The 25771-nt window shown below is 39.1% G+C and overlaps 3 protein-coding genes across 3 annotated transcripts; 2 read left to right on the top strand and 1 right to left on the bottom strand.

Moving 5' to 3' along the window:
- The first annotated feature begins 1541 nt into the window (after positions 1–1541).
- ankrd33ab (ankyrin repeat domain 33Ab) lies at positions 1542–6066 on the top strand. Its single transcript, XM_040028769.1, has 5 exons — positions 1542–1718; positions 2470–2776; positions 2876–3005; positions 3860–4000; positions 5233–6066. Exons 2-5 carry the CDS (start codon positions 2516–2518, stop codon positions 6057–6059), a joined length of 1359 nt encoding a protein of 452 aa, XP_039884703.1. The 5' UTR covers positions 1542–1718; positions 2470–2515; the 3' UTR covers positions 6060–6066.
- Positions 6067–7933: 1867 nt separating this feature from the next.
- Positions 7934–17763, top strand: LOC120731656 (activin receptor type-1B-like). Its single transcript, XM_040028768.1, has 9 exons — positions 7934–8047; positions 10349–10594; positions 11109–11360; positions 11469–11699; positions 11878–12045; positions 13710–13866; positions 13991–14115; positions 14241–14371; positions 15480–17763. Exons 1-9 carry the CDS (start codon positions 7981–7983, stop codon positions 15603–15605), a joined length of 1503 nt encoding a protein of 500 aa, XP_039884702.1. The 5' UTR covers positions 7934–7980; the 3' UTR covers positions 15606–17763.
- A 573-nt stretch (positions 17764–18336) lies between these two features.
- On the bottom strand, positions 18337–25508 carry prkag1 (protein kinase, AMP-activated, gamma 1 non-catalytic subunit). Its single transcript, XM_040028771.1, has 13 exons — positions 25357–25508; positions 24263–24314; positions 24080–24180; positions 23917–23998; positions 23769–23827; positions 23558–23603; positions 23416–23470; positions 22036–22162; positions 21686–21851; positions 21560–21597; positions 21256–21402; positions 20137–20236; positions 18337–20026 (listed from the first exon to the last, which is right to left on the bottom strand). Exons 1-12 carry the CDS (start codon positions 25363–25365, stop codon positions 20138–20140), a joined length of 981 nt encoding a protein of 326 aa, XP_039884705.1. The 5' UTR covers positions 25366–25508; the 3' UTR covers positions 18337–20026; position 20137.
- Between the last annotated feature and the right edge of the window lie 263 nt (positions 25509–25771).

Genomic DNA, 25771 nt, shown 5'->3' with positions numbered 1-25771 from the left:
TGTCTTATTATTATAATTATTATTATGATAAAGAAACACAGACTTACTGCCTTTTCTTTTAAACCAGATTTGATTTAACACTTTTATTCCAGTTTGTGCTCTGAGGTAATTCCTTGAATGTAAACAATCCACAGATTTAAATCATGCCAATGAAGTTTGTATATCCCATACACTTCTATCACAGATGTAGGATGTCATCACTTTCACTCTGCTGTGACCAACCAAAAAGGTAAATTTGAGAAATACCATCCCTGAACTGCAGCTGTTTGGGAATTTCTTTGTTTTGGAGTCTGTCCCATCTATTCCGAGCACACTGGTCATGTCTAATGGGATTTGACTTTCTGCTAGTTAGTCTTAACAAATTAATTAGATTCCTTGGATTAAAGCAGCTTACTGTTAACATTTTATACTCGTAATTGAATTAAAGATGTCCACCAATAAAAATAATTTTGAAGACTGAAAAAAAGTTTATATGGTAGTAGCTACTTATTTCCAGATTTTTTTTATAAGGTGGTCAAAAAGAGGAGTGTATTCCTGTAAGCTACATCGACCTCTAGGTGACCCTGTAGAGATTGCTCTTTTTTTTCTCCTTCATAATTTGAAATATGAAGGAGAAGAAAGCTATAATCTTTTATTTCACAGAAACATTATGAAGGGTTATATTTGTTTGTCCACAGCTACTCGTGCACATGTTTATCTTCATTCTTATGACCGATCAGGGGTAAAGCAGCTCATCTACTAATGGGAAGGTTGGTGGTTCAATCCCTCGCTGCTCCAGACTGCATACCAAATATGTTTGGGAAACATACCGAACCCCGAGTTGCTTCCAATGCAATCATTCAAGTGTCAATGTGTGTGAATGTGAGACAGAAAGCACTTAGGCATAGAAAATGGGTGAATGAGTCATGCTGTATAAAGTGTTCTTCTACTCAAGTAGAGTAGAAGAACCAGTCCATTTACCATGTAAAATGTGTGATTTTAATGTGTCGATGTCTGTCTCAGTTTTTTTTGTACACAGGTCTCTTGTGAAAAAGAGATTTCAATCTCAGTGAGACTTTGTGTTTAAATAAATACTTCAATAATAATAATAACAACTGCATGGATAAATAGTCCTCAAATTCAGAATTGTATGGCTGAATATTAGTCTAAACCTGCTACTTTGTAGCTTAGCATAAGGCCTTTTTAAACTGTTTAAGAGCAGTCCACTGCAACAGAGGAGTCAGAGCGTCAATCTGCATATTCATAAATCGGCAGTAAAAGTTGTAAAAGCTATTTTATTAAACAAGGGTATTATTTATGAAAAGTAAAAATCCAGATGTGCAGCTGAGGTGCTTTTTGAGGTTTGCATCAATGCTAGCAGTGGAACTTGAATAATTTGTAGAAGGAGAAAACTTAGTTCATCCAGCTAAGACATATTTAGCTTTTAACTGCTATTAAAAGATGAAGAGAGCAACAGGTAATCCCCTCTATAAAGCTGTTACAAGTGGGATGAGCTAAGCATAGGAGATGAGCACACAGTGCCTCAGTGAAGACTCAACGAAGACTCCTCCTCTTAGTTTTATGTCATGATGACAACATGTGGGATGGAAATGGGTAAAGTATCTCTGTTCACAGGCCTGGGAGGAAACGGCTCCTCTGCAAACACAGCAGGAGGGCTGAAGTCAGAAGTCATTTAGCACGAGTCACAGACAAATGCTGACAGGTTCATGCTACTTATGGTAAGTGTATGTATTTCCTGTTCATGTCTATGAGTGTCTCATAGTTTGACAGTCATGGTATTATTATTTATTACATAATGATGAATGACAGTCAATGCAGCAGATGCGCCTCTGAATTTTTATTTCTTTACTTCTGTTTTATGAACTGTGGCTTCACAGTTATGTACTGATATAAAATACTTGAGAAGTCTATACTGAGCGAATAAAAAAATGTACAGTTCAGCCATAACAGGTCATGGCTGTACCATCAAAACATCTGTCAGTGATGTTCTTTATAGATAGATCTTTAAATCATATATTTGCAGTTTTGATTTCAGCGTAAAAATATGTAAACTTAACTTTTTGCTGTGTGAAGTAAAAATTATACAAGTCAAAAAGCAGAAGTGATTACTTTCAATACCTATGTTGGCTTCAGATTGAAGCAAGCAGGTTCACATGTGACCAAGATTACTCTGAGGTGGGTTGTTCCTCATTTAGCCGTGTTGTGTGTTCAGCAGGGCATTTAGATTCTTATCCAGTTAACAGTGAGGCAGCGCTGAGCTCGGACTCATGTCACACTTCATCTGTCACCAAGTGAACCTTTGATCTTCCTGAAGCCTGATATATAGCATGTTGTGATGAAACAACAGCTTTATGCTTAGAATAAGAGGACAGATTTTAAAACAATAGCTTGCTTTCCAGGAAGCCAAAAAAACACGCATCTGACAGGAAGTTTTTGCCTGACCAGTTTCTGTTTTTGATATTGTTTTAGATGTAGACAAAGGCATTTGGGCCCATTTCACCTGTTCTGCTGGAAGATGGCCACTGCAGCGGAGGACCCCCACCTGGGATCAGGCCCTGACGATAGCGAAGTGTCTCCATCCAGGAGAGAGTCAGACTCAGATAGCATTCTTTCGGATGACTCGGTGCTTCCAGACTACACGCCAGAGACAAGAAATGGGAGTACAGCATCGACACTGTATCAAGCCTGCGCCCATAATGAACCGGTCTCTCTGCAGACAGTGCTTGAGAGGGGGGTCACAAAAGAAGAGGCGATGGAGCTGGACATCAATGGCTGGGTGAGAGTCTCATCCATAATGAACTCATGATCTCTATGACTAGCAGTGAGCAACATATTGCAACATCACTGATCTTAACTGTTAACTTCAAACCAACAGAATGGTTTAATGGTGGCGTGCTGTAAAGGTTTCTTAGAGATCGTACATGGACTTCATACCTGTCCATATATTGACATAAATCACCAGGACAATGAAGGCAACACAGCACTGATGATTGCATCCCAAGCAGGTATGTTTTACCAACTTATTACAACTGGGGTGCTCACGAAAAAGTTAATTTGATGCAAGTGACATGTTTGCTATAAAATCTGTTTCAGTAAAGGTGGGGATGGGTTCCCCACTCACTCTGACTGCATGGACAAACAGTTCAGGAAAGAGATAACTAAATGCATTCCTTAAATTCTGGTTAAAGCTTTATCAAGCAAAAAAGAAGCCATGTAAATGGACTAAAGCTCATTCAAAATGAACTGAGACAAAGTAGAAAATGGTACTTTGGTCAGACGTATCAAAAAATTTGACATTCTTTTTGGAAAACATGGACAACAGCTGTGTCCTTCCAACTGACCATCCAACATCTAAATCTTTCATCAGCTGAAAACATCTGGAACAACATGAAATTAAAAATATGTCAAAGGAGACCCAGGACTGTTGAGCAGCTAGAATCCTGTATCAGACAAGAACAGGAAAACAGTCTTCTCCCAAAAGTCCAGCAGGTGGTCTCCCCCGTTTCCAGATGTTTATGGACTGTTGTTAAAAGAAGCGGGGATGCTAGACAGTGGCAAACTGCCCCAACTGAGAGTTATTGGTGCCAGTAATCTCAAAGTGAGCTAATATTTTTGTGTGTATGTTTTTGTTTGAACCTTTGATATGGTTTATGTGTTCTATTGTGAACAAAATCTGGGTTTATTAGGTTTGTAATTATTCCATTTTGTTTTTATATTTTACACAGATTCCTGAGAACTTCTTTGGGATTGGGATTGCAAATAGCTTGAGCTTGATTTAATCGGAGATTTAACCAGTTGCAAATATGCACTCAACTCGTGTTTTCTGATGCACTGTTGTATAAATTCTGTGTTTTTACAGGTCACATCATGACAGTGACGTATCTCCTGAACTATTATCCTGGAATAGACACAGAAATAAGGGATTGTAGAGGTTTCACAGCTCTCATCAAAGCTGCAATGACTGGCCGCACTGACGTTGTGGCAGCCCTTGTTATGGCTGGTATGTAAGAGTAGAGTACAAAAACACACTTTATTTCACTGGATCATTACCTATACATTTCAGCTACTGGTATAAAAACAAAGGTATGGTATATTCTCTGTTTCTTAATGCTTTGGGAAATAGCAAATATGAATAAATATCCATCATTTATTGAGATTAGACTCTTATAGAAATATATATATATATATATATATATATACATATATAAAACAACAGATTAGTCACTTACACATATGAGCTATTCAGCTTCCTCTTTTTACTACAATTCAAACTATACTGACGTTCCATTAAAAGAACTTTTTACAGTGTTGAACATACAAAAGCTACCCCCAACTGATATCACTGGATCATTTCTGAAACTTTAACATCAGTTCTTTAACTCTGTCTTTCACTGCTCTAAATAAAGACTAAGAGCACTGCTAGTGAGAACGGCTGACCACATGGTTTATCTGACTGTATTTGAACCCGGCTAACTCTGTCAACGTGTCGGTGACGTGAGACTGGTTTAAAGGATCACTCTGAGGACATTATCGCATCTTAACAGATACTGACTCTGTAATCTTTACCTTACTAGACTTGCGGGCTGGTCGCAGATTAGCCGTTTCCTTATTTTTGGACTGCACGTTTCCTCAAATCTCTGCCAGGAGTAACACTTAGTCCAACATTAATATCTTACAATAAACTGCCCTCATAATGAAATCCATAAAGATGGATTTCTGAAGCAGACTGTGGGAAAGTCAGCTGAACTTTACAAACCCCTGCCTGCTTTATTCTACCGCATTTAGACAGCATATCACTGTATCAGAAAATTTAAGTTAGTAAGACAAATAAAACATTAGTAAACAGGCATTGGCACACAAGTCATTTTCACATTTCACAGTATGACAACCACAGATGTAGATAATTTTAACTGTGCAAAACGGCTCAGGGCTGTGCTGTAACTTAGTTATCTACAAACTGTGAGACAGCAACACGTTTATTGCAAGCCACCATGCGCCTCATGAACCTCGAGAACTCAGGTTTGGCATCAAGTCTGACGTGTGTAGGCTGTATGCGATAAGATTTACTAAAAAGTATTAATACATTATCAAGTCAGACACTTTGATGTTTAACATTTTTTTGTAGGGCAGCCCAAAACAGCACTTTAACAAGTTATTAATATGAACTTATTATTAATGAGTTATTATTAATCAGTTCTTGTATTTGTTTTTCCTCCTGGTATTTCTTTTCAGGGGCTGACATACATGCAGTAGATTCCACCAGAGGAAGATGTGCTCGGGACTGGGCATTTAAGACAAGTCGCTACGAGACCTTGCACCGTCTCCGTCGCCTCAATATGCGTCCAAGAGCTGAGCAGTTCTGTGAGGGTTATGTCCCTGAGTGGCCTGAGCTCAAGGAGAGAGTAGCCAAGGCCGTATCTCAGAAAACTCCCAGGGAAAAAATTGCCCAGCAGATCAAAGACACCTTTGGATTCAAATTACCTCGTGACCCCGAGGACAATGGGGTGTTGGACCACATGGTGCGCATGACCACCAGTGTCTACAGTCCTCTGATTTCAACTGGATGTCGCCCACTCTGCCCCACGAGCCCTCCAGAGATTGGCAAGAAGCGTCTGGCCGTACAAGAGCTGGTCAGCAAACATACAAAAAAGGATCTTGAGGAAAGCTCAGTGTGCCACAGTAATGGCTCAGTGTCACACATTATCCCCACAATACACTCTGCGGAGTCGATTGCTGCGACATGCTGTGCCGACACCGAGCGGCGAGGCAGTATGCTCTCCACCAAAGCTGCCACAACTTTTATTTCCCGGAGTATGGGGAGGCGGAACAGCGTGTTCCCCTCTGGCTGCATCCCAAAGATCAATGTAGACAGGCCAACAGAAGCAACGCCAAAGAAAGAAAAGAAGAAGAAGAGGGAAAAGGGCTATCTGGAACCACCCAAGTGGAAGTACAAGGAGATCAAGGATGAGAAAAAAAAGGACAAGAAGAAGGCTGAAAAAGAAAAGGAAGAAAAGGAGAAAAAGAAGAAAGAAAAGGACAGCAAGAAGGCCAAAAAATAAGGTTTTAAAAAAGAAAGGGCTGTACAAAATATCCTTTGTGAGAAAAGTGAGTGTCTTTTCAACTCAGGGCTTAAAATGCTCAAACCAAAGAGCATCCAAGTGAATACTAAACTTAAATCTGAAAGGGAGCGACAGAGGAAGAGAACTGTAAAGACTCTTCAGGGAAGGTTTGAAGCATCTACGCTAAAAGCAGTACCTATATTTGGAGTTAATGTGAAAAATAAGTCTATTATTCTATTAGGGATTAAAAGACTTTAAAGAGCTTCTTTTTTTAAAAAAAAAAAAAAAGAATATGGCACAGTGCACAAAATCCATATTTACTGGCTCATTCTTACCGGTGCTAAAGCATCCATGATGTCTACCTCATTATTCAAATAAATCACAGCCACAGTACGAGTAGACCTGCATCCATTTATAACATGAGATGTAAACCTAGAAGCATATATGCTGCAGCTAATTTGTATTATTAAGTAGTATGTATAATATTTATACATAAGAAGAGTTTATGGATGAAAACATGAACTGTAAATACTGTATAGTGTTTAGACAACAAGCATCAAAACTCAGGATCTGTTTAATCCTCTAGGTTTATTGCCACTTTGTGATATTGCCAATAATGCTCATGTAATCTTTGAATACCGTGCACACAGTCATGAAAAAGGAAGTTTGCACATGACTTCGTACAGTTATGTACAAAATCATGTACACCCTTACTGAAGGGTAGCCGATCAAATGCACTTGATTAACTGATCATCAGCAGGTGTGAGTTTCTATACAGATGCGGAAGTTTTGGCAGTTTGCTGATCTGGAGCATTCAGGTGTCTGTAAACACAATGCCACAGTCTTCCCAGGAGAGGATGTCCCAGGAGATTCAGCCCTAGGTCAGAGCGTGCAATCCTCAAAATAAGCTGCAAAAAAAACCTCCAAGAGCTACATCTGAGAGTCTACAGGCCTCAGCTAGAATGTTAAATGTTAAAATTAATTAGAGAACAATTACAAAAGTGAGGCTTGTTTGCTTATCTTTGCAAAAGTTGCATTTGAACAGACCACAAGACTTTTGGAACATAGATCCTTTGGACAAATTAGAGCAAAGAGGAGATGTCTGGTGGCGGCACATTTGGCGAAAACCAAACACAGCATATCTGTACAAACACCTCATACCAACTGTCTAGCACGGTGGTGAGGCCATCTGCGAAATCTTGGCTGAAACTGGGTCATGCATCAGTACAACAATCTCAAACTCAGCAGCAAATCTGCAAACGCATGTCTGAAAAAGAATCAACGTGTTGCAATGGCCCAGTCAAAGTTCGGACCTTAACCTGACTTAAATGTTGTGGAGGAACCATAGATGAATGCCTGTAAACCTCAATAAAATGAGGCATTGCTTGAAAGAAGAGTGGGCTGTTAAGATGTGAAAGACTGATAAAGTCCTAATGCAAAAGACTGCAAAAGACTGGGTCAAATCATTGCTGCTAAAGGTGGCTCTTTATGCAGGACTTCATAGAGTCCGGTGAAAACTTCCTTTTTCACATGACTGTAGATGGATTTCAGCTGTTTGAAATTATAAAAATAAATGAATAAATAAAGGACAGTGAAGATTTATTAGTAGATTTGTTGGGTCTTAAAAGCACAGTGGTTAGTAATTTTATATCAACCAATTTGTAAATATAGCAATTTATAAATATTGTACCAGAGTATTGAAGGCACAGGATGTAACTGCGCAGTCTGCGTGTCTCCATTAAACATCTATCTATAGTTAATCTATAGATAGAGAGATGTTACCTCCTCGCTGTCTGCGTGTGTCACTGCCTGCTGCTGGTGGAGCCTCTACACTACTTGCGCTGTCTCACTGTCTACATGACGGCTCCCCAGATCCTTGGTTAACAACGTGTTAATGCGATGAACCTGGAATGCATTGATTATGGCTGACCTACGGATGTCACTCGCTGTCCTGGTTGTTCACACTGTCCTATACACAGCCTGCCAGGGTGAGTAACTTACTGTTTGTTTTGTCTGAGGACTGTCGCTACCGCTGTGGAGCCGACGCTCCGCGAAGTTAGCTGCTAGCTAGCGCTAAACTAACCATCATTAACCAGAAAAAAGCAGGTCAAACCTCCTGCTGTCGATACGGGGAGCCTTTCACTGCATGTTTATAAATCATGTTATGTTATCTGTCTATCTATGTTATCTCGTCCACGTCGAGGTTTGTTAGGTGAGTCTGATACAGCAGGTAAAATAGGAGCTCAGGTAGCAGTCTGTTTATACTGAGAGCTACCTTAAACACCAGTTCCTGTATGCGTCCTTTAAAAGCATCCAGGTATCAGGCACCTTTGAAAAAATGGCTTAAAATGTTGATGCGGAATCGATTTAATGAAATTACTCGTGGGTAGAAGTGATGCGTTGATGAAACTCTGCTAATCTTCTAGCTACAAAGGTAGTAATGTGTGCATTATAGCCTATTGGAGTAATGCTGGACAGTAGGGATTAAATCATGATCATGGGAGCGATTTTGCAATTACTTTATATGGCGCTATTGATGATGTGTATCATAATATGATATAGCCCAACTGGCATTTAATTGTCCTTAGATGAGATTTAGTGCATTCATCTGAAAATGCTGCACGATGAAGTCTGATGTTCATAATATATTTTCCCTCACATATTGTGTTTCTGCAAAAGTTTATTTTTAATTTATTAGTTTTTAGTATATTGAAATGCTCTAGACGGCAAACTAATGCTTATTAAATTGATGTTATTACATTAGAAAATAGTTCCAAAAACTTGGCGGACATTTTTTCTTGTTTTTTCTTTGACTTGTTGAAAGCTTTCAGTGTGGTTGAAAACAGGAAAATTAAAGTGAACAAAGTCGGTGGCTCAGCCTGCCGAATTCCTGTGCTGATATGAAGGCTTGTGTCACTGAAAAAAGCAAAGTAGCATGCTTCCATTGTAAATTACTTTACCCACTTGAAAAGTTTTATAGGTAGCCATCTTTGCTTTTGCATTTCTATTTTGTTAAAAAAATAATTGTCAGACACGGTAGCTTTGTGCCGCTTGACATCTTTGTGGTTTCAAACACAACAATGTATATTAAAATTGTGACATTTCTAGCTTTGGAAAATCTGAAATGTCAGTCTTGTTTCATGTTTAGTCAGCGTTTATCTTCCTTTTTTCTTCTGTGGTTCTTCTATTTCTTGCGTCCAGTATGTGTGGGCATCGTGTGAGTCAGCACTACAAAATACATTGTAGCCCATTATATTTCCCCCTTTATCTCCTGGATGTGTGGCTCTCTTGTTGTTGTTGTTTTATCAATCCCATCCGGCACACAGGCTGTTGAAAGGTCATTTTCCCACTGAGAATTCCCTGGCAGCTCTTTGAGAATAACTGGAATGCCACATCCCATTCTTGCCTAAATAGCATTACTCCATTTCAGAGGAACCCAGTCTCCTGGTTGCCTAATTATACTAAGTGAGTTATTAAAAAAAAAGAAAAAACACTCTCCTGCACCTAATGCAATGACTGCACTTTTAACACTTCCTCTACTTCATATTTTTAGCACTTTGCATTGAGATATTTAGTTATGCGGTATATTTTGGTTCGCCATCCTTGGCAGGAAGTAGCCTTAAACAGATCCCCCCACAAACCAGTAAGAAGCCAAAAAGGGAAATAGCTGCATGTTAAAGAGCAAAGCTGATCGTTTAAAAATATTTAGGCTTTATTTATGGCTTTATAAGTTGTAGTAGATAGTAAAGCTGTATGCCAAATTACCAATACCGATACCAGTTCTTCACAGGTGTACTACATGTACCAAATCATCAAAAAACTTCATCACTTTAAGCTCACAGGAAATATAACCACACAGTAACATGTGCTTTCAATCAAACTGCAGCTTTAAAAAGGTGAAAAACAGACCTTTTTTGAATGATTTAAAGTAGTATGTATGTTTCTGAGATTTTCCTGAAGCTGCCTCACGACCCTCTCAAAGCACATTTCCATCATGCAATGTATTGTAGGAGAAGAGTGTGCTTATTTACAGGGCACAGTACCTCCTTTGAGGTGTTTTAATGTCTCCTGACATGCTAAAACCAGCCTACAATCCTCACATATTTGTGTGAGGTTTTGGGACACAGCAGTAAGTCTTCAGGCTGTTGCTGCCCCCTGCTGTGTATTATAGGAGCTGTAAAATTCTCTCTAACTCTTCAGTACTTAAACAGTTCTGTGCCAGCGGGTCACAGTTCGCTTGACTTCATGCAAGCTAATGGTCTTGCAAATGTTTTGCTATGTCTCTTCAGCTCTGTGGTGTAACTGCACCACTCCTCTGTGTAAGAAGTCTGACTTCCAGTGTGAGACCGATGGGGCCTGCACGGCTTCCACCATCTTCAGCAATGGAAAACAGCAGCACAGCCGCGGCTGTATCCCACAGGAAGATCTCGTGCCCCCTGGAAAACCGATCTACTGCCTCGGTGTAGAAGGCTACCTATACACGCAGTGCTGCTACACCGACTACTGCAACAGCATTGACCTCAGAGTACCCACTGGTGAGATTCACATTTAGTTACCTGTACTGTTTATATCACCAATGTCCGTGAAAGTCTGCTGTGCTAAATTAAAATTACATAGTGTTAAATGTCCTGCCTGTTCAGTGATCCCTCCAAAAGAAATCCACATAATATTCCACATTGGGGATCACCAGTAAAATTTAAATCAAAGCTGTGGGAAGTAGGGGGACAGGTTCTAGTCAGCTGTTTGCATATAGCCTTATTGTATTTCTTGACTGTCTTAAAAGACTTTGTAGTTGCAATGAATGCAACTCATTTGCTCACATGCGTCTCTACAGAGGTTTAATTATTCTGGTGTCTTGGAGTTAAAATATAGTGTGTATATTTTTCCCAGCTGTGCGGATGAGTTCACTGAAGTTTTGGCTGTTTACCAAACAAAACAGAATAATTTGGATATTTTAAAGAAAATGAGCCTTTACAGGATTAATTTGCAATTACTCTAATTCAATATTTTTGTGATGCTTTTTCTTCCATTCCATTGTGACTCCATCAGAAATCGGGGGAGGCTACGGCCCGGGTGGGACATGGAGGCTCGTGGAACTGGTTGCTGTGATCGCAGGGCCGCTGTTCCTGCTGTGTCTGCTACTGTTGGTGGGTGCGTTCATATATCATTATCACCGGAGGGGCTACAACCACAGGCAAAGGCTGGAGGTGGAGGATCCGTCCTGTGACCATCTCTACCTGGCCAAAGACAGATCCCTGGAGGATCTCCTTTGCAATCTATCCACGTCTGGTTCAGGCTCTGGTCAGTAGACAGTTTGGTGGTGGAACTGCAGCCTGACAGTCATGTTGTGGATCTTCATCAGCTGGTATCTAGTAATCTTTTTCTATTGTCATTTTTTTTTCTGGGCAGGTCTCCCTCTCTTTGTCCAGCGGACTGTAGCCAGAACAATCGTCCTGCAGGAGATCATTGGTAAGGGGCGTTTCGGGGAGGTGTGGCGAGGACGCTGGAGGGGTGGCGACGTGGCTGTGAAGATTTTCTCATCCAGGGAAGAGCGCTCCTGGTTCCGTGAGGCTGAAATCTACCAGACGATCATGCTTCGCCATGAAAACATCTTGGGCTTTATAGCTGCTGACAACAAAGGTGCAACCCAGTTATATGCAATATTTCATTTATTTAGTCAAAGAAACACAGTTCATCTTTTCAGCAGTTTACAAGACCTTATTATGCATTTTTGTTTCACTGTGCTGTATAATAACTAGTTATCCTAAAGTAAAATGATAATTTCTCGAGTATCTTCATTTGTATGTCTCTCCCTTAGACAACGGGACGTGGACTCAGCTGTGGTTGGTGTCAGATTACCACGAGTACGGCTCTCTGTTTGACTACCTAAACCGCTACTCCGTCACTACCGAGGAAACGATCAAACTGGCACTATCAGCTGCGAACGGCCTCGCACATCTGCACATGGAGATTCTTGGAACACAAGGTAGTGTTTGTTATTCTATTGTGTAATCATGTTAATTCTATTTATGTGTCCTAGATTACACTTTCAGTAAATATGCAGTTTTTTACGTATGTTTCAGGTACTACATGTAAACTTCTGCCTTGAGTAAATAGCCTTCCTTGTTCTTCTGTATTGTGGCTGTGTTTGGAGTCTTTGTCATCAGATGATCAAGACACCTCCCTGATAGTATTGTTTTAGATAAAGAGTCTCTTTCCTGTACAGCCACAGTCACAGTAATGACGCAGTAACACAGAGGCAGGTCAAGTTTACTTTCTCATTTATACTCACCAGCCAGGCAAACCTGTTCAGGTGTTCCATAGCTCCATATCTAATCAGCCAATTACATGGCTCGACTGCATGCATTTAGGCATGTAGACATGCTGAAGTTCAAAGCCTTTTAACATGGCATGGTCAGATGGGCTGGTCTGAGTATTTCAGAAACTGCTGACCTGCTGGGGATTTCCCACACAAACATCTGTATAGTTTACAGAGAATGGTGTGAAAAAAGAGAAACAATACAGTGAGCAAGACATTTGGAAGAAAATGTCTGGTTGATGCTGGAGGACCAAGGAGAATGGCCAGACTGCTCTCAGCTAATAGGAAGGAAAAAGTAATTCAAATAATCATGTATTACAGCCAATGTGTGCAACTTTCAATGCACAACGCGTCAAACATTAAAGCAGGAAACTGAGGCCACATTACACACTGGCTCAACAAAATTGCACAATAGAAAAACAGGAGATTAATTTCATGAATGTGCAGCAACTGTGTGATCATGTGATCTGTCATATCAGTATGGACAAACATTTCTGAGGAGTGTTTTACTGCACCTTGTTGAATCTGTCACACAAAGAATTAAGGAAGTTCTGAAAGTAAAAGGGCCAACCCAGGACTAGGAAGGTGTACCTAATAATTTGTCTGGTAAATGTATTCATGTAGAAACGACTGGCAGTTCAAAACATCAGTTTTCTGACTTATGTTTAAACTGACATGCTGTAATTCAGTTTCATAATCCAGTGAATTTAAGCATTGCTTGTGTGCACCTCGCTTACACTCTGTGCATATCTGCGTTATCAAAAAGTGCTTTGATCAACACCTTTTATCACTTCCACAGTAGTTTTAACTTTGCCTCCCCCACCCACAGACAGGAAAAAGGCATCGGGCGTTGACAGCTGCACTTTTCCGTTTTTTGCAAGACTCTGACGTAACTGACTTGAGTCAACAGACTATGTCACAACCTGATATTTAAATGTTACTCACAGAGATTGTGCACTAACAAAGGCGACTGTGATATTTTGTAATGTTTTGCATATTTTGTTTAATCAAAGAACAATATTTTTTTTGTTGAATGGGCGTGTAAGCCGTGTTAAGTTACAAAACAGCTGCTTTTCAGTGATTTATGTTCCATTTTTTTAAGGCTTGGTCTCACCTATACTTATCTTTGAACATTTTTCTCTGTTGAGTCTGCTTGATCATAAATTGTTGCAAAAGTGGAGGAGTAATTCTATTTCTCGTAATCAAACTGTAGTAAATGAAAGTTTAAAAAAATGGTACTTGCACGAACAGGCTCTATTTTCATGTTGACAAAACAATTAGATGCAGAAGAAAGTATTAACAAGTGACTGTTTTCCTTCATGTCATGATAGGAAAGCCAGGCATCGCCCATAGAGACTTGAAGTCCAAGAACATCCTGGTGAAGAAGAACTGCACCTGTGCCATTGCCGACCTGGGCTTGGCTGTCCGTCACGACTCTGCCACGGATACGATCGACATCGCGCCCAATCAGAGAGTGGGAACCAACAGGTCTTTCTCACCTGCTGACTTAACGCTGACCATCGTTTCTCACAGATATCTTCTGACATCTTTCCCAGAATATCCCTTTATCCTTTACGCCAGCACAAACCAGGACTGTGTTTATGTTCCCCAGGTACATGGCCCCAGAGGTTCTCGATGAGACCATAAACACGAGACACTTCGAATCATTCAAATGTGCTGACATCTACGCTTTAGGCCTGGTCTACTGGGAAATTGCACGCCGCTGTAACAGTGGAGGTTGGACTCTCTTTGTTTTCTCTTCGGATACTTGAGCTGCCTTGTTTGTTGTTGTTATTTTTTTCCTCTCGTTGGATATGCCAGAGACGGCACTGATCTGACCTCACACTATTCTGTGTTATCAGGTATCCATCAAGAATACCAGCTGCCCTACTATGACCTGGTACCGTCTGATCCGTCCATAGAGGAGATGAGAAAAGTGGTGTGTGACCAAAAGCTTCGACCCAATATTCCAAATTGGTGGCAGAATTACGAGGTATGAAAATTAAGTTCAAATCGAACTAAAATCTGCACTTACATCAGAAAGATCTTACTTTTGCAGTTTGGGCCTTTATTTATATTTCTAATTATAACATTGCATTCATCATCTTAAACTAACAGTGTAACCTCCACTTAGGTTCTTTGCTTGTGGTGTTTCTGAACTACACTGTTGGCTTTGTTACAGCTAGGACAACACATAATAGAGTTCATTCATTTCCAAGATTCACTAGTTTGTGAGTCTTTTAGTAATTTCTGTGCAGCTCCATGTGTAGCGTGATAAAGCATAGTTTCCCCCACCAGAGAGCAATGATTACTTTAGTTTGTTAGACTGAGGCCACACCTCTTTATCTTTAAATACACACATTTGTGAAAGAGGTAAAGAGAGCTCACTAAATTCCAGTGTGGTACTGTAACAGGATGCTAACAGTCAATTCATGAAATCAGCTGTAAGTGGTATCATAGCAAAGTGGATGCATTTAGGAACTACAGCAGCTCAGCCGCAGAGTGGCAGATCATGTAGAGTTACAGAGCAGGGTCACCAAGAGCTCTTCAGCAGAAAAACTGTGCATTAGGGGCTTCGTGGCATGGGTTTGCATGGCTAAGCAGAACGTGTGGAGGCACTCTGGTATTTTGTTTGCATACATTGCAAATCTTGATCACAGTTCCCAAAAAATCCACATTTGTTGAGATTTTTTTTTTTTAAGCCAATCATGAAAACTTTTTAAGTTTAAATGATATTTTTCACAATGATCTTATGTTTTTGTTTCAGTTTGTTATATATATTTCCGTGTTGCCTTTTCCGTAATGTGTACAGATCATTGGTGATCTGCATTCATGCTGAATCTGATAGCCCAAACTACAAAAATAAGACCCAGAATGAAATAAACCGGGTTATTATTAAAACTGCTTTTCTACATTGTTTTGATTGTTATTAGTGTTTTATGTGAATGAATTAGGGTAATCTGATACTTGTATTCTTCAGTATAAAGTAGCACTCAAATGCTGTTCATAGAGTGTCTGAACTACTTTGTGTCATCACCACCATTATTTATATTGCAATACAAGCTCTTAAGCCTTACTGGTGTTTTCCTTGTGCTTATCAGGCCTTGCGGATCATGGGTAAAATCATGAGGGAGTGTTGGTATGCTAACGGAGCTGCACGCCTGACGGCCTTGCGCATAAAAAAGACGCTGTCCCAGCTCAGCATTCAGGAGGACATTAAAATCTGAGCATGTGTGAGACAGCAGAGCACTGAAGAGGACCCGGCCCCTCCATCCAGACTGAGAGGAAGGGGTCGGGCCTTCTAAAGAGATGGCACAATGAAGAGTGGCACTTTGTAAAATTTTACCGCACAGACACTTCTGTCAGGTTTGAAACCACTTTATTTCTGACAAACCCTACCTCGCTTTACCCAGCCAAAACATACAGGAACACCTTCCCTGTCTCATCCTTAGCTCCCGCTGCCAAACCTCGCCCTCTTTCCTCACCCTGTACGCTGCACTAACAGTTTCCTGAATTTCTTGTGTATGCAGTCATTAACAGCACATGTACTTAACCAAGTTACATTTTAAAAATCAGCTGCTGGTGTTTTATTGTTTCAAAGTGTGTTGACAGTAATTATTAGTTAGTAAACAGCATTTGCTTGTTTTGTCTTAGCAGAAGAGCATTAACTCATTTATACTGATTCTGTTATATCAGTAATTGAACACTGTGCGGGAGCTTGTGGGCTATCTGTGTAGGTTAATTCCTGCCATACCTGCAGCATTCAAAGGAAGGTTTTATTGATACCAGTGTCATAGAGATCAGGACTCCTGGTAACCGTTCAGCCCAGGAGAAATGAGGCCTGCACAGTTTTTACTGTTTCATTCTCTCTGAGTCTGAACACAGTGCAGAAACAAATAGAAAAAAGACTGTGGGGGACTCCTTTGTGAGTTTGTTATGAGATTGAAATGATTGCTAATAGGAACAGATAAGCTGTGAGTAATATTTATATTTCCTGATTCCTGACATATTGCATTGCTTAGAAATCCTTTAGCACAAATAATTCACCTGATTTTAGTCTGTTCACATTTAGAAAAGTACATATTTAGGAATTATTAAACATCACTAGGATGAAGGGCAGCAGCTACTGCTGACTTTGATCTTCATTAGCTTCAGACCACTCACGTAAAATACAACAAGATGCATGCAGATCCATGTGTTGTATGTTAGTATCATAGTCTCCTGTTATGAATGCATAACCTCAGATAAGCTTGTATACACAACATTCAGATATTACACTGCCCCTTCAGTGCAGTCCAGAATCCATGTTTAAGCTCATATTTTATACTCTTACAGCATGTCAGAGGTTTTTTTTCCCCTCAGGGCACTTTCCTCCTGATCAAGTATATTTACTGCACTGCACATACACTAGCCTTTTAAGGTGATACTTCAGTTTAGGTCTGAGTGTGTTTTTAGATGACTTTTTTTAGTCTTTTTTTTTTTTTTTTGTAAAGGCAAATATTTACCAAATTACTTTGTGACCTGTGAAGTAACATCATTGTAGTTGTCAGGTGACCTGCTTATAGTACTTTATTACTGCCAAGCAGTATAAGTTAAATTCATATTTCTTTCTGTGCCCCCCTACCCCCACCATGCTATACCTCCTTAATGTGCATATTTTGCCTTATGTATATCACTTCACTCTTAACATTGTCAGAAATCACTGCATTTTTTTTTTTATGTATTCAGGAAAAATGTGCACTTTCTGTCTTGAGCTGTATGCAGATTCTGCAGGTACTGTTTGCATGTATTCGTGTGAAGTCTGACAGACCAATTGTGCACTACTACTGACCTCGCTGCATTAACACCAACCTTTTCTCAGAATCATCTCCGGCCACGGCCTCCAGTGTTTAAAATCACGCCACTGAAAACGAGAATGTTTACACAAATCATGCCAGTCAGATGACCTACCTTTCTGACTGAAAATTGTAAAGATAATTTTGCTTTTCTTTAATCTCTGGGAGAAAGAAGTGTTGAAACTAAATACTGCTGAAATGCCTTCGTGTTAGCTCACATTTTTTTTCCAACCTGTGTTATTTTTTAAAAAAAGACCGGGGAGCTCTACTGAATGTGAAGCATATTTATACTTTCTTTGTTTGCCTTACAATTTAAAAGTGAATATTGCGTTCAGTGTTTTTAATACTTCGGTGTCTGTATCCCTTTGAAGGAACGCTGGAGTGAGAGTCAAAACAAAACAAATAACAAAAAAATATATATATAGGTATTATATTACATGTTGTAAAACTCTGTTTATGTTATTGAAATTATTCTACTTAAAAAAAAATCCTTCAGGACAATTATCATGTAACATTCAACACAAATGTAATAAATGCAGTCATTTTCCTATGTGGTGTCCTATTTCATTTTCGTCACCCTCCCCACTCAAAGAAATATTTTTATACTCAAAGGGGGTCGAGGATTGTATTCATGTGAGAAAACCTATATTTTGATCCTGCAATTCTTCCCAACTCAACATTGTTTTTTAGCTCATTGCTTCAGTCTGGTTTTGCCCATGTGGTGTTAGAAAACATCTAAAAAATGAAGTAAGTAAAGTTTATTTATATAGCACCTTTCACAGACATGTCACAAAGTCCTTTTCAAGAAAGGTAAGAAAACACAATACAGTTATAAATACATCATAAAAACCCTGGTCTAATTAAAAGCTTTTTGAAATAAAAATGTCTTTAGCTGCTTTTGAAGGTCTCCACCGAGTCCAAACACTGTAGAAAAAGAGGAAGTGCATTGTCTGGGTGCAACAGCTTGGAAAGATTGGTCCCCTCGAGTTCTAAAAACGAGTGTGGGACCACTAAAAGGTTTTGATTTGATGACCTCAGGTTACAAGAAGAGGTATGTGTACGATATTAATGTCAAATATATTCATCAGTAATTAGCCACTGAAAAAGTTAAAATAAATACAAACACTCTTAAAGAACCTTTATTGCTCATTGTTTAAATTATAATATCACTGTAGATTAGTACAAAAACTGTGCAGTTACATAGTTGTACACAATCCATTTCACATATCCTAAAACAGAAAGTGTGACATGTTCCTCACTTTATCTTCTTTAGAAAATAGAAAACGCTGGTATGTAGTGATTTTGATAAAGTCAGTCCTCTAAACGCAAAAAAAAAAAAACCATAAAAACTACATAAACCTATAACAGCCGATGTTCTGACACAGTAAATAAATCACATCAACACAACACAGAACAAAGAAAACAAAAGTAGAATAACTGAAAGTAATGGTCAAATTAACAAAGTAGGACTGTTTTTTAACAGAATGAGATTTTGGAGCACTGAAGCCATAAGCAGATCCCTTTACGACTAATAATGACACCAGAACCGGCACCGGGGTGGGGGTGGGGTGGGGGTGTCTCTTGAGTAAAGTATAGAATCCATTACACATGCAGTTATAAGACAACACACTAAAATGGCAAAATATAACACCTATAAATATCCGGATACAAGCACTCAAAGAGGATACAGCACAGTTAATGGTTGTCTTCAACAGCAAATTCATTTTAGACTTCACTCTAAGTGCTCTTCCAGGTTTGCTTCGTGGCTGTCTGGCTACACAACAGATTGAACTCTGAGGCCTTGGATTCTTTACAGAAACCTCATTCAGGTGTTTTGGGGGAAACTTATCAGGCCAAATAATGGTTCATTCTTAACTGAAAGGTACTGAGTGGCTGTATCCACTGCATGATGCTGATACTCGAGTAGAAAGGGCAGTCTAAGGCTGCACACCTCCACCAAAGCTTTCATCCAGATAAATTTTTTTTTTTTTTTTTAAACCAAATGAGTTTGAAAGGTCAGTGATTTTTATGTTGGCCCCAGTTTTATATATCAAGTACAGGGGAACGGGTCACAAAACCTCCTAGGTGGAGGTAACTACTCAATAAGTCTTTGCACATTGGAAGGGTGAAGTGGTTCAAATTGAATATGGTAGTTTGTACGTATGTATTTTACCAGCATTTATATAATCAAGTTAACTGAATGAGGAGTAATATCAATAACATCATACTACTACTTACTTAATCAGAGAACAAGGCTCAGAAAAGGCTCTGATGTGTTAAGAGAGTGCTGATCAATCCAAGCTGCACAGTTCAAAATCACCCTATTGGCAGGCTTTATGTGTGTAGATTTCAGCTTTAGATCAGAAGAAAAGTGATGCCAGCAAAAGGCAAAACAGGAAAATCAGTTTTCCTGTAAGGTTACAGACTATTTTATTATTGGAAACGTCTAACTGTCCTATATGTTGCTGGGTATTCTGAGCAGCTACAGCTCCCCTCCAGAGGATTCTTGTGCTTCTGCATCTTTCTTGGTTTTCCAGTGACTCAAAATTTGGCTCAATTTACAGGAGGTTCTGTATAAGCTGTAGAACCAAAAAATATTTTATATGGTTTAAAATTCACAATATTTTGGTTTCTGTAGACAAATAGAATTATTCATGGGTAAATTACAAAAAAAAAAAAAAAATTATTGATAGAACTTCCATTTGCTGTCATAATTCCCCTCTTACAGGCTTGGTTATCTCCTCTCCTATGCTCTGGTGCCACCTTTAAAATGTGCAGCCTTTCATTCTTTGAGTAACTTTTCCAATTTGTCCCTGTAGGCAGAAAAATCAAATAATCACTTCAAGTTTATGTTCAGTGAATCCCCCTTATATAAAAAAAAAAAAAAAAAAATACGTAGGCTTCAGTACAGAAGTGCACGTACTCTATTCTCTATCTGTAAGCACTAAGGCTTGGAGGATATCCGAAAGGGAGACGATTCCCTTCACCACCTCGTGCTCATCCACTACCACCAGCCTGTGCACCTGCAGGGAACACAAGAACATCGTTGGTGTTACACTTATCTCAGCAAGGTACCATTTTTACATAAGGAACGTGGAGAGAAACTGGTGTAAGACAAACTGTACACAGACAGTAGCTTTGATAGCAGAAGTAACAAAGAGTTGTTTTTTGTTTTTTTAATATGATTTCAAATTATGTTTTGAAACAATTATGACAAGAGGTGTGCACACAAATACCACACAAAAAGGCCCCGGCATGGATTCAAATGCAGGATGTTCTTGCTGTGAGGCAAACGGGGGTGTGCTATTATTTATTATGGTGCAAGATTTTTTTTTAAATGTACGGTATACTTAGTTCTTTAACTGAGTAGTTTGGAATAAATCACAAATTTAAATATACCTATTTTGTCCATCTACATGGCCTTGCTGCAAACCCTCGGTTTATCCTCTTTTTGAAACAATGTAATAATATGCTAATTAGACTATGTAATAATATGCTAATTAGATTATAATCCTAATCCTCATTCATCTCATAGTGAGCCTTGATACAGCCTCTAAATTTCTCCTCTGCCTGAAACAAACAGCTTTAGCATCTTTCCCTTTAAGGCCACCCTCTCTTTAGCCAGCCTTCTCCTGATTTGCTGCACCTCTCAAACAGAATGTTTGAACAGCAGGTGGGTGAGGCTTCTATAGTCACAGGCAGAGCTGTGTTCCTACAATGACCATCACAGGGATATCACCTCTCACTGAAATCATACAGACCTAACAATGGGGGGGGAAAAAACTCTGAAACAGAGCATGAGAGAATACTTTTACCTAAACTGGCCTCAATATTTTAAACTTTTATATTATATAGATGGAAAGAGAACATAAGGAAAGGCATAATAAGTATTTAATTTTTCCTACAGCTGCAGTGACAAAACACTGAAAGTTAAAGCTCAAAATCTGCTACTCAGATTATGCATGATAAGGAGCTTAAATAGTGGATGATTGACACATGCAGTAGATAATGTGAACAAATAATGTGTACATCCTCTTCTCACCTCAGCCTCCACCAGTCTGTTGATAATGGCCTCGAGGGTGTCATGCCTGTTGCATGTCAGCACTCCTTCAAAGTACTGTGAGCGGTGCTGCAAGGCTTTGGTCACCGTCACATCCAGGTTGTTGTAAGTCTTCTCTGCTGCTAGATTCTGTAAAAAGACATGCTCTTATATGACGCTTCTAATGCATTGTTCATGATTTACTGTCATCATAAGAGTGCATTTATGGTGTCACAGACAGCACAATGTGCCCTGGCAGATGGTGGTGAGACACCTAAACAGCATGCAGTGAGTGCTTATAACTTACTATAACATCAAATTTTGAGTAAATGTCCACCACTCGACCTGCGAGACAGACACAGCACAATGTCTCAGATTTCTGAGATGGTTAATGGAAAACCAACAGGGGCATCATTTCAGTCAGTTCTCATACCTTTGTCATCAACAACAGGGAGCGCTGACACTCTCTGCTCAACAAAAATACCCAGAGCTGTGTAGAGCGGTGTGTCTGCACGGACCACTGCTATGTTCTTGAAAGTCCCGATATTCAGTTCTTCTAAAGTTTGCCTCAAGAACGAGGGTTTTGGCATCTCTGCTATCTGAAAACATAACAAGCATTTTAGATAACTGAATAAAAACTGTGGGTGTTTTAGTTAAGGAAATGAGATATTCCCAGACTACTTAACTGCAGACTCTTCTCTATTCAAAACAAAAATGAAGATGGCAGATGATTTAAAGTACTTAATGCAGCTGCAGTGTGGTGAGGAGCCCCGGGGAACTTACAAAAAGCTTCAAGAACTTGAGAATCCTCTTGTGTGTGAGAATATAGAGCGTGTTCCCCGTCAGCGGGTCAATTACAGGCAATCTGTGAATCTTGTTCTTCAGCAGAGATGACACAGCATCGTACAAACTGTAACACAGAAAGTTACAGTAAGTTACAGAAAGTTACAGTAAGTTAATAAAGTTATTTAGTCTGCTAAATGAGACAGAAAACGACTGAATAAAATATTATGAAGAGACACATTGATGAGCAACTTTATTAGTTACACCTGTTCAGCTGCTCATTAATGCAATTATCTAGTCAGCCAATCACATGGCAGCAGCTCAATGCATGTAGACTGATTTTACTCTGAACACTGCATGTTTGTTATCATTTCAGAACTGGTTATCTAATGGGATTTTCCTGCACAGACATATCTAGGGTTTTTTAATAATTAAAAAAAAAAAAAAAAAAAGAAACAACACTAAAAAGGTGAAAAATGCCTCGGTGATGCCAGAGGTCAGAGGGGAATGGCCAGACTGCCTCAAGCTGATAGGAAGGTAAGAGTAACTCAAACAAACACTTTCTGCATACCAACCAAGGTATGCAGAAGAAAATCCCTGAACACACAACACACTGAAGCTTAAAGCAGAAAACACTGAAAACATCTGGAGCATCGAGAGATGAAAAATATAACAAAGATCATCCATGACTGCCGAACAGCTAGAATCCAATATCAGACAAGAATGAGACAACATTCCTCTTCTAAAAGTCCAGCAGCTTGTCTCCTCTGTTTCCAAACTGTTGTGAAAATGAGAGGCAATGATGCAACAATGCTGTTATTTAGCCCTTTAAACCGCCAATCATGTGTTTTATTGTGAATCTCAGCCCATCACCACTTGCCCTATTTTTTGTTGTTGTCGGTTTTTTGGGGGGTGAAGGGGGGGGGGGGGGGGGGGGTATTCTTTATTTTTTTGTTATTTGATTTGTATGTGAGTGTTGTGTTTATATGATTATTTGTGCAAAATGTGAATACAAAGAAGAAGAGACACACTTTTTCAAAAAAAAAAAAAAAAAAAAAAAGAGGACGCTACACATAGCTAAATATGGCCGTGTCCCAACATTTGAGATGCGTTGTTGACATCAAATTCAAAATTATTGTGGGTGGGTTTGCCATGTTTGGCAAACACGCATTTCATTCGTTTTTATTTAGATTTCAACACAGGATCCCAAGGTTTGGGGGAATCGAGGTTGTATACGCTAGCCTTTCCTAATTTCTCAATAGTATATCTATACAAAGTGATTCTGGTCAACAAACTAACATCCAAAGGGACTTTTCAGAGTTTAATATTATAGTGCAAATAAGCATTCACAAACTTAAAATAGCACATTCTGTTACTTACCTTGCATTAGGAGATATGCTAACCAGGGGCTTGAAGGAGTCTTGAAGGTACACCTCTATTGGAAATAAGAAAAGATAAATATGAATTTTCCCTTTAAGATATTACAAGTACATTATGTTACATATTAATAAAGGATTTTCACCTCTCCAGGTTTCAATTTTGTGCTCTTCCAACTCATATATCTGAACCTGAAAATTTACAATAAGTGAATGGAGGGATCAAGTAATGCAGAAACGAAGAGAAAGTGCATGTTTGACCAAAAATAAGGTAAAGTATACATAACTAAAACAACCGTGGATGGAGTTTAAGTTTGAGATTTAATTGGTTACATCTATTCAGTGTCTACATCTTACCAATGGAGATTTGTAATAGCGATGAAGAATGTTAATGAAGTCTGTGATGGTTAGCATACCTGCAGAGCAGAAACAGGAGTCCATTATTATTAAACTTTTTTTTTTTTTACTTTTTAGTGCAACAGAGCCAAATGAAAGTTACTCTTACCAACGAAACACTGCTTCTTGCTATCCCATAAAGGCGCAGCTCGCACCCCGTTAGAAACAAGAGCAAAAAATGCCTTTTTCACCTGAGGATGAATTGCACAACAGATTAAAGCTATACTAGATCATGAAAAATATATGTATTTAATTTAGGGCTTTTGTTTTACCTGAAGTGATGTATCAAACACAACTAATTTGGAGCTGGTGGGCACAAGGTCATAACAACGATGGGACTTCATAAACCTGGTGTACACATTGTGTTCTGGATCTACAGGAATGAGAATCAGCTGTCACTATTTTCTAAAAATAACTGTTTCCCAGCATGACAGACTGTGTTGCAAGCCCCTTACCTTCAATGACTGGGTCCTTCTTGCTCTCAAGATCATCAATAGTTACTGGAATCTGAAAGATAACGTTTATATCACCAAATGAAGTGATATTTTTTGGTTGCGTTCTATTATATCACACCAATATTGCTCTGACGCTACAACACTTTATTTTATACATTTTAATATTTACAATTTTTGGGGCACAAAAGAGATACATCCATACAAAGCATTTCTAGAAATAACCTGATATTTCTAGAAGTGGTTATTTCTAGAAAAATGGTTGTGTTTATGTAAAGTTTCGCAACCTGATATATTGGGTAAGATGTGGGAATGTCTGTTTTTGACATGCACGGAAAAGTCAGATCTGAAGTTTATTGTTTGTTTTAAAGAAGTTTATCGTAGCTGATGTCGGAAAAAAAGTTTAAAGACCGTGAGAAGTACAGCCCAATGAGTCCTCTGATAAACATGTATTCACTGGAAGTGTCGCTGACAGGTCAGCTGTTTCCAGAGGCGTCATGAAAACCACGAAAATGTGAACAGTTTCATTGTTTATGACTTGACTCTGAGACGTGGGTAACTGTACTTTAACACCGAGCCATAGACTGCACTTAAGCAGCTGGCTAAACATCAAACTGTATAACTTTGCAGTCAAATAAGATCCTCTGTAATTAGTGAGATAATTTAGTGATTTCTAGGTGTCCAAAAAGACTCTGTTACACTGACAAGTAACGAAACTTTGGAAAATAAATAAATAAATACTATAACAGAAAGGTTAGCGGAGTATTACCTAGCCTGTCAGTCAGTTGACATTACTGAGCCTGTCGAGGTGACTTTCTATTTACGCTAAGACTCTTAAGCTGCGTCATTATGTCGTGTATTGTTACATTTTACTGGTAATTGTGACAGGTACCGGGACTGATAATTATATCCGTTTTCCTGACAACTGACTAAGCGCAATAATAAGCGGGTTGGCCCCAACAACCCCTCCACCAAGAATTTGCTCGCTAGCTAGCTTGTACCGTTAGCATGCTTCAAAAAGTCGGGTAAGTTCATTTGGTTTAAACGTGAGAAAGCTGGGTGGAAAACCTCTCTGTATATGCAAGCTACTAACTTACACACTCCATGTTCCATTCGCTGATTCGCTTCTCTGTAGCCGGTTTCGTGTGCAGCTCTCCAAACCTCGAAGGTCTTCCGCCAACTAACTAACAACGATCAGCATGAATGGTTGTGTTGTCTCTGCCGTAATTGCCGTAATATTGCCGCACTCCAGGGATGTCATTTTAGCTCTGAAGCAGGTAGCGCTCAGGAGTAAAGAATTTGTGGTTTGTTTTATTATTGCGTAAATAAAAAACCGTTTAGGAGTCCTATGGAATATTACTTTTAAGGAAAACTGAAAAATTCCCCAACTATTTAGAGTTACTCTGTTGTCTTGGAACTCTTGCATTCAGATGCTACGTAAAGTTTGGTTGAACAAAAAAAGTTAACGCTTAAGAAAATCTTCTCTAGTGCTTTTTGGCTCAGACAACTTCT

Source organism: Simochromis diagramma, unplaced genomic scaffold (genome assembly GCF_900408965.1).
Source record: "Simochromis diagramma unplaced genomic scaffold, fSimDia1.1 OVJJ01000483.1, whole genome shotgun sequence".
Classification (NCBI taxonomy): domain Eukaryota; kingdom Metazoa; phylum Chordata; class Actinopteri; order Cichliformes; family Cichlidae; genus Simochromis; species Simochromis diagramma.
This window is presented reverse-complemented; position numbering and strand designations above follow the sequence as displayed.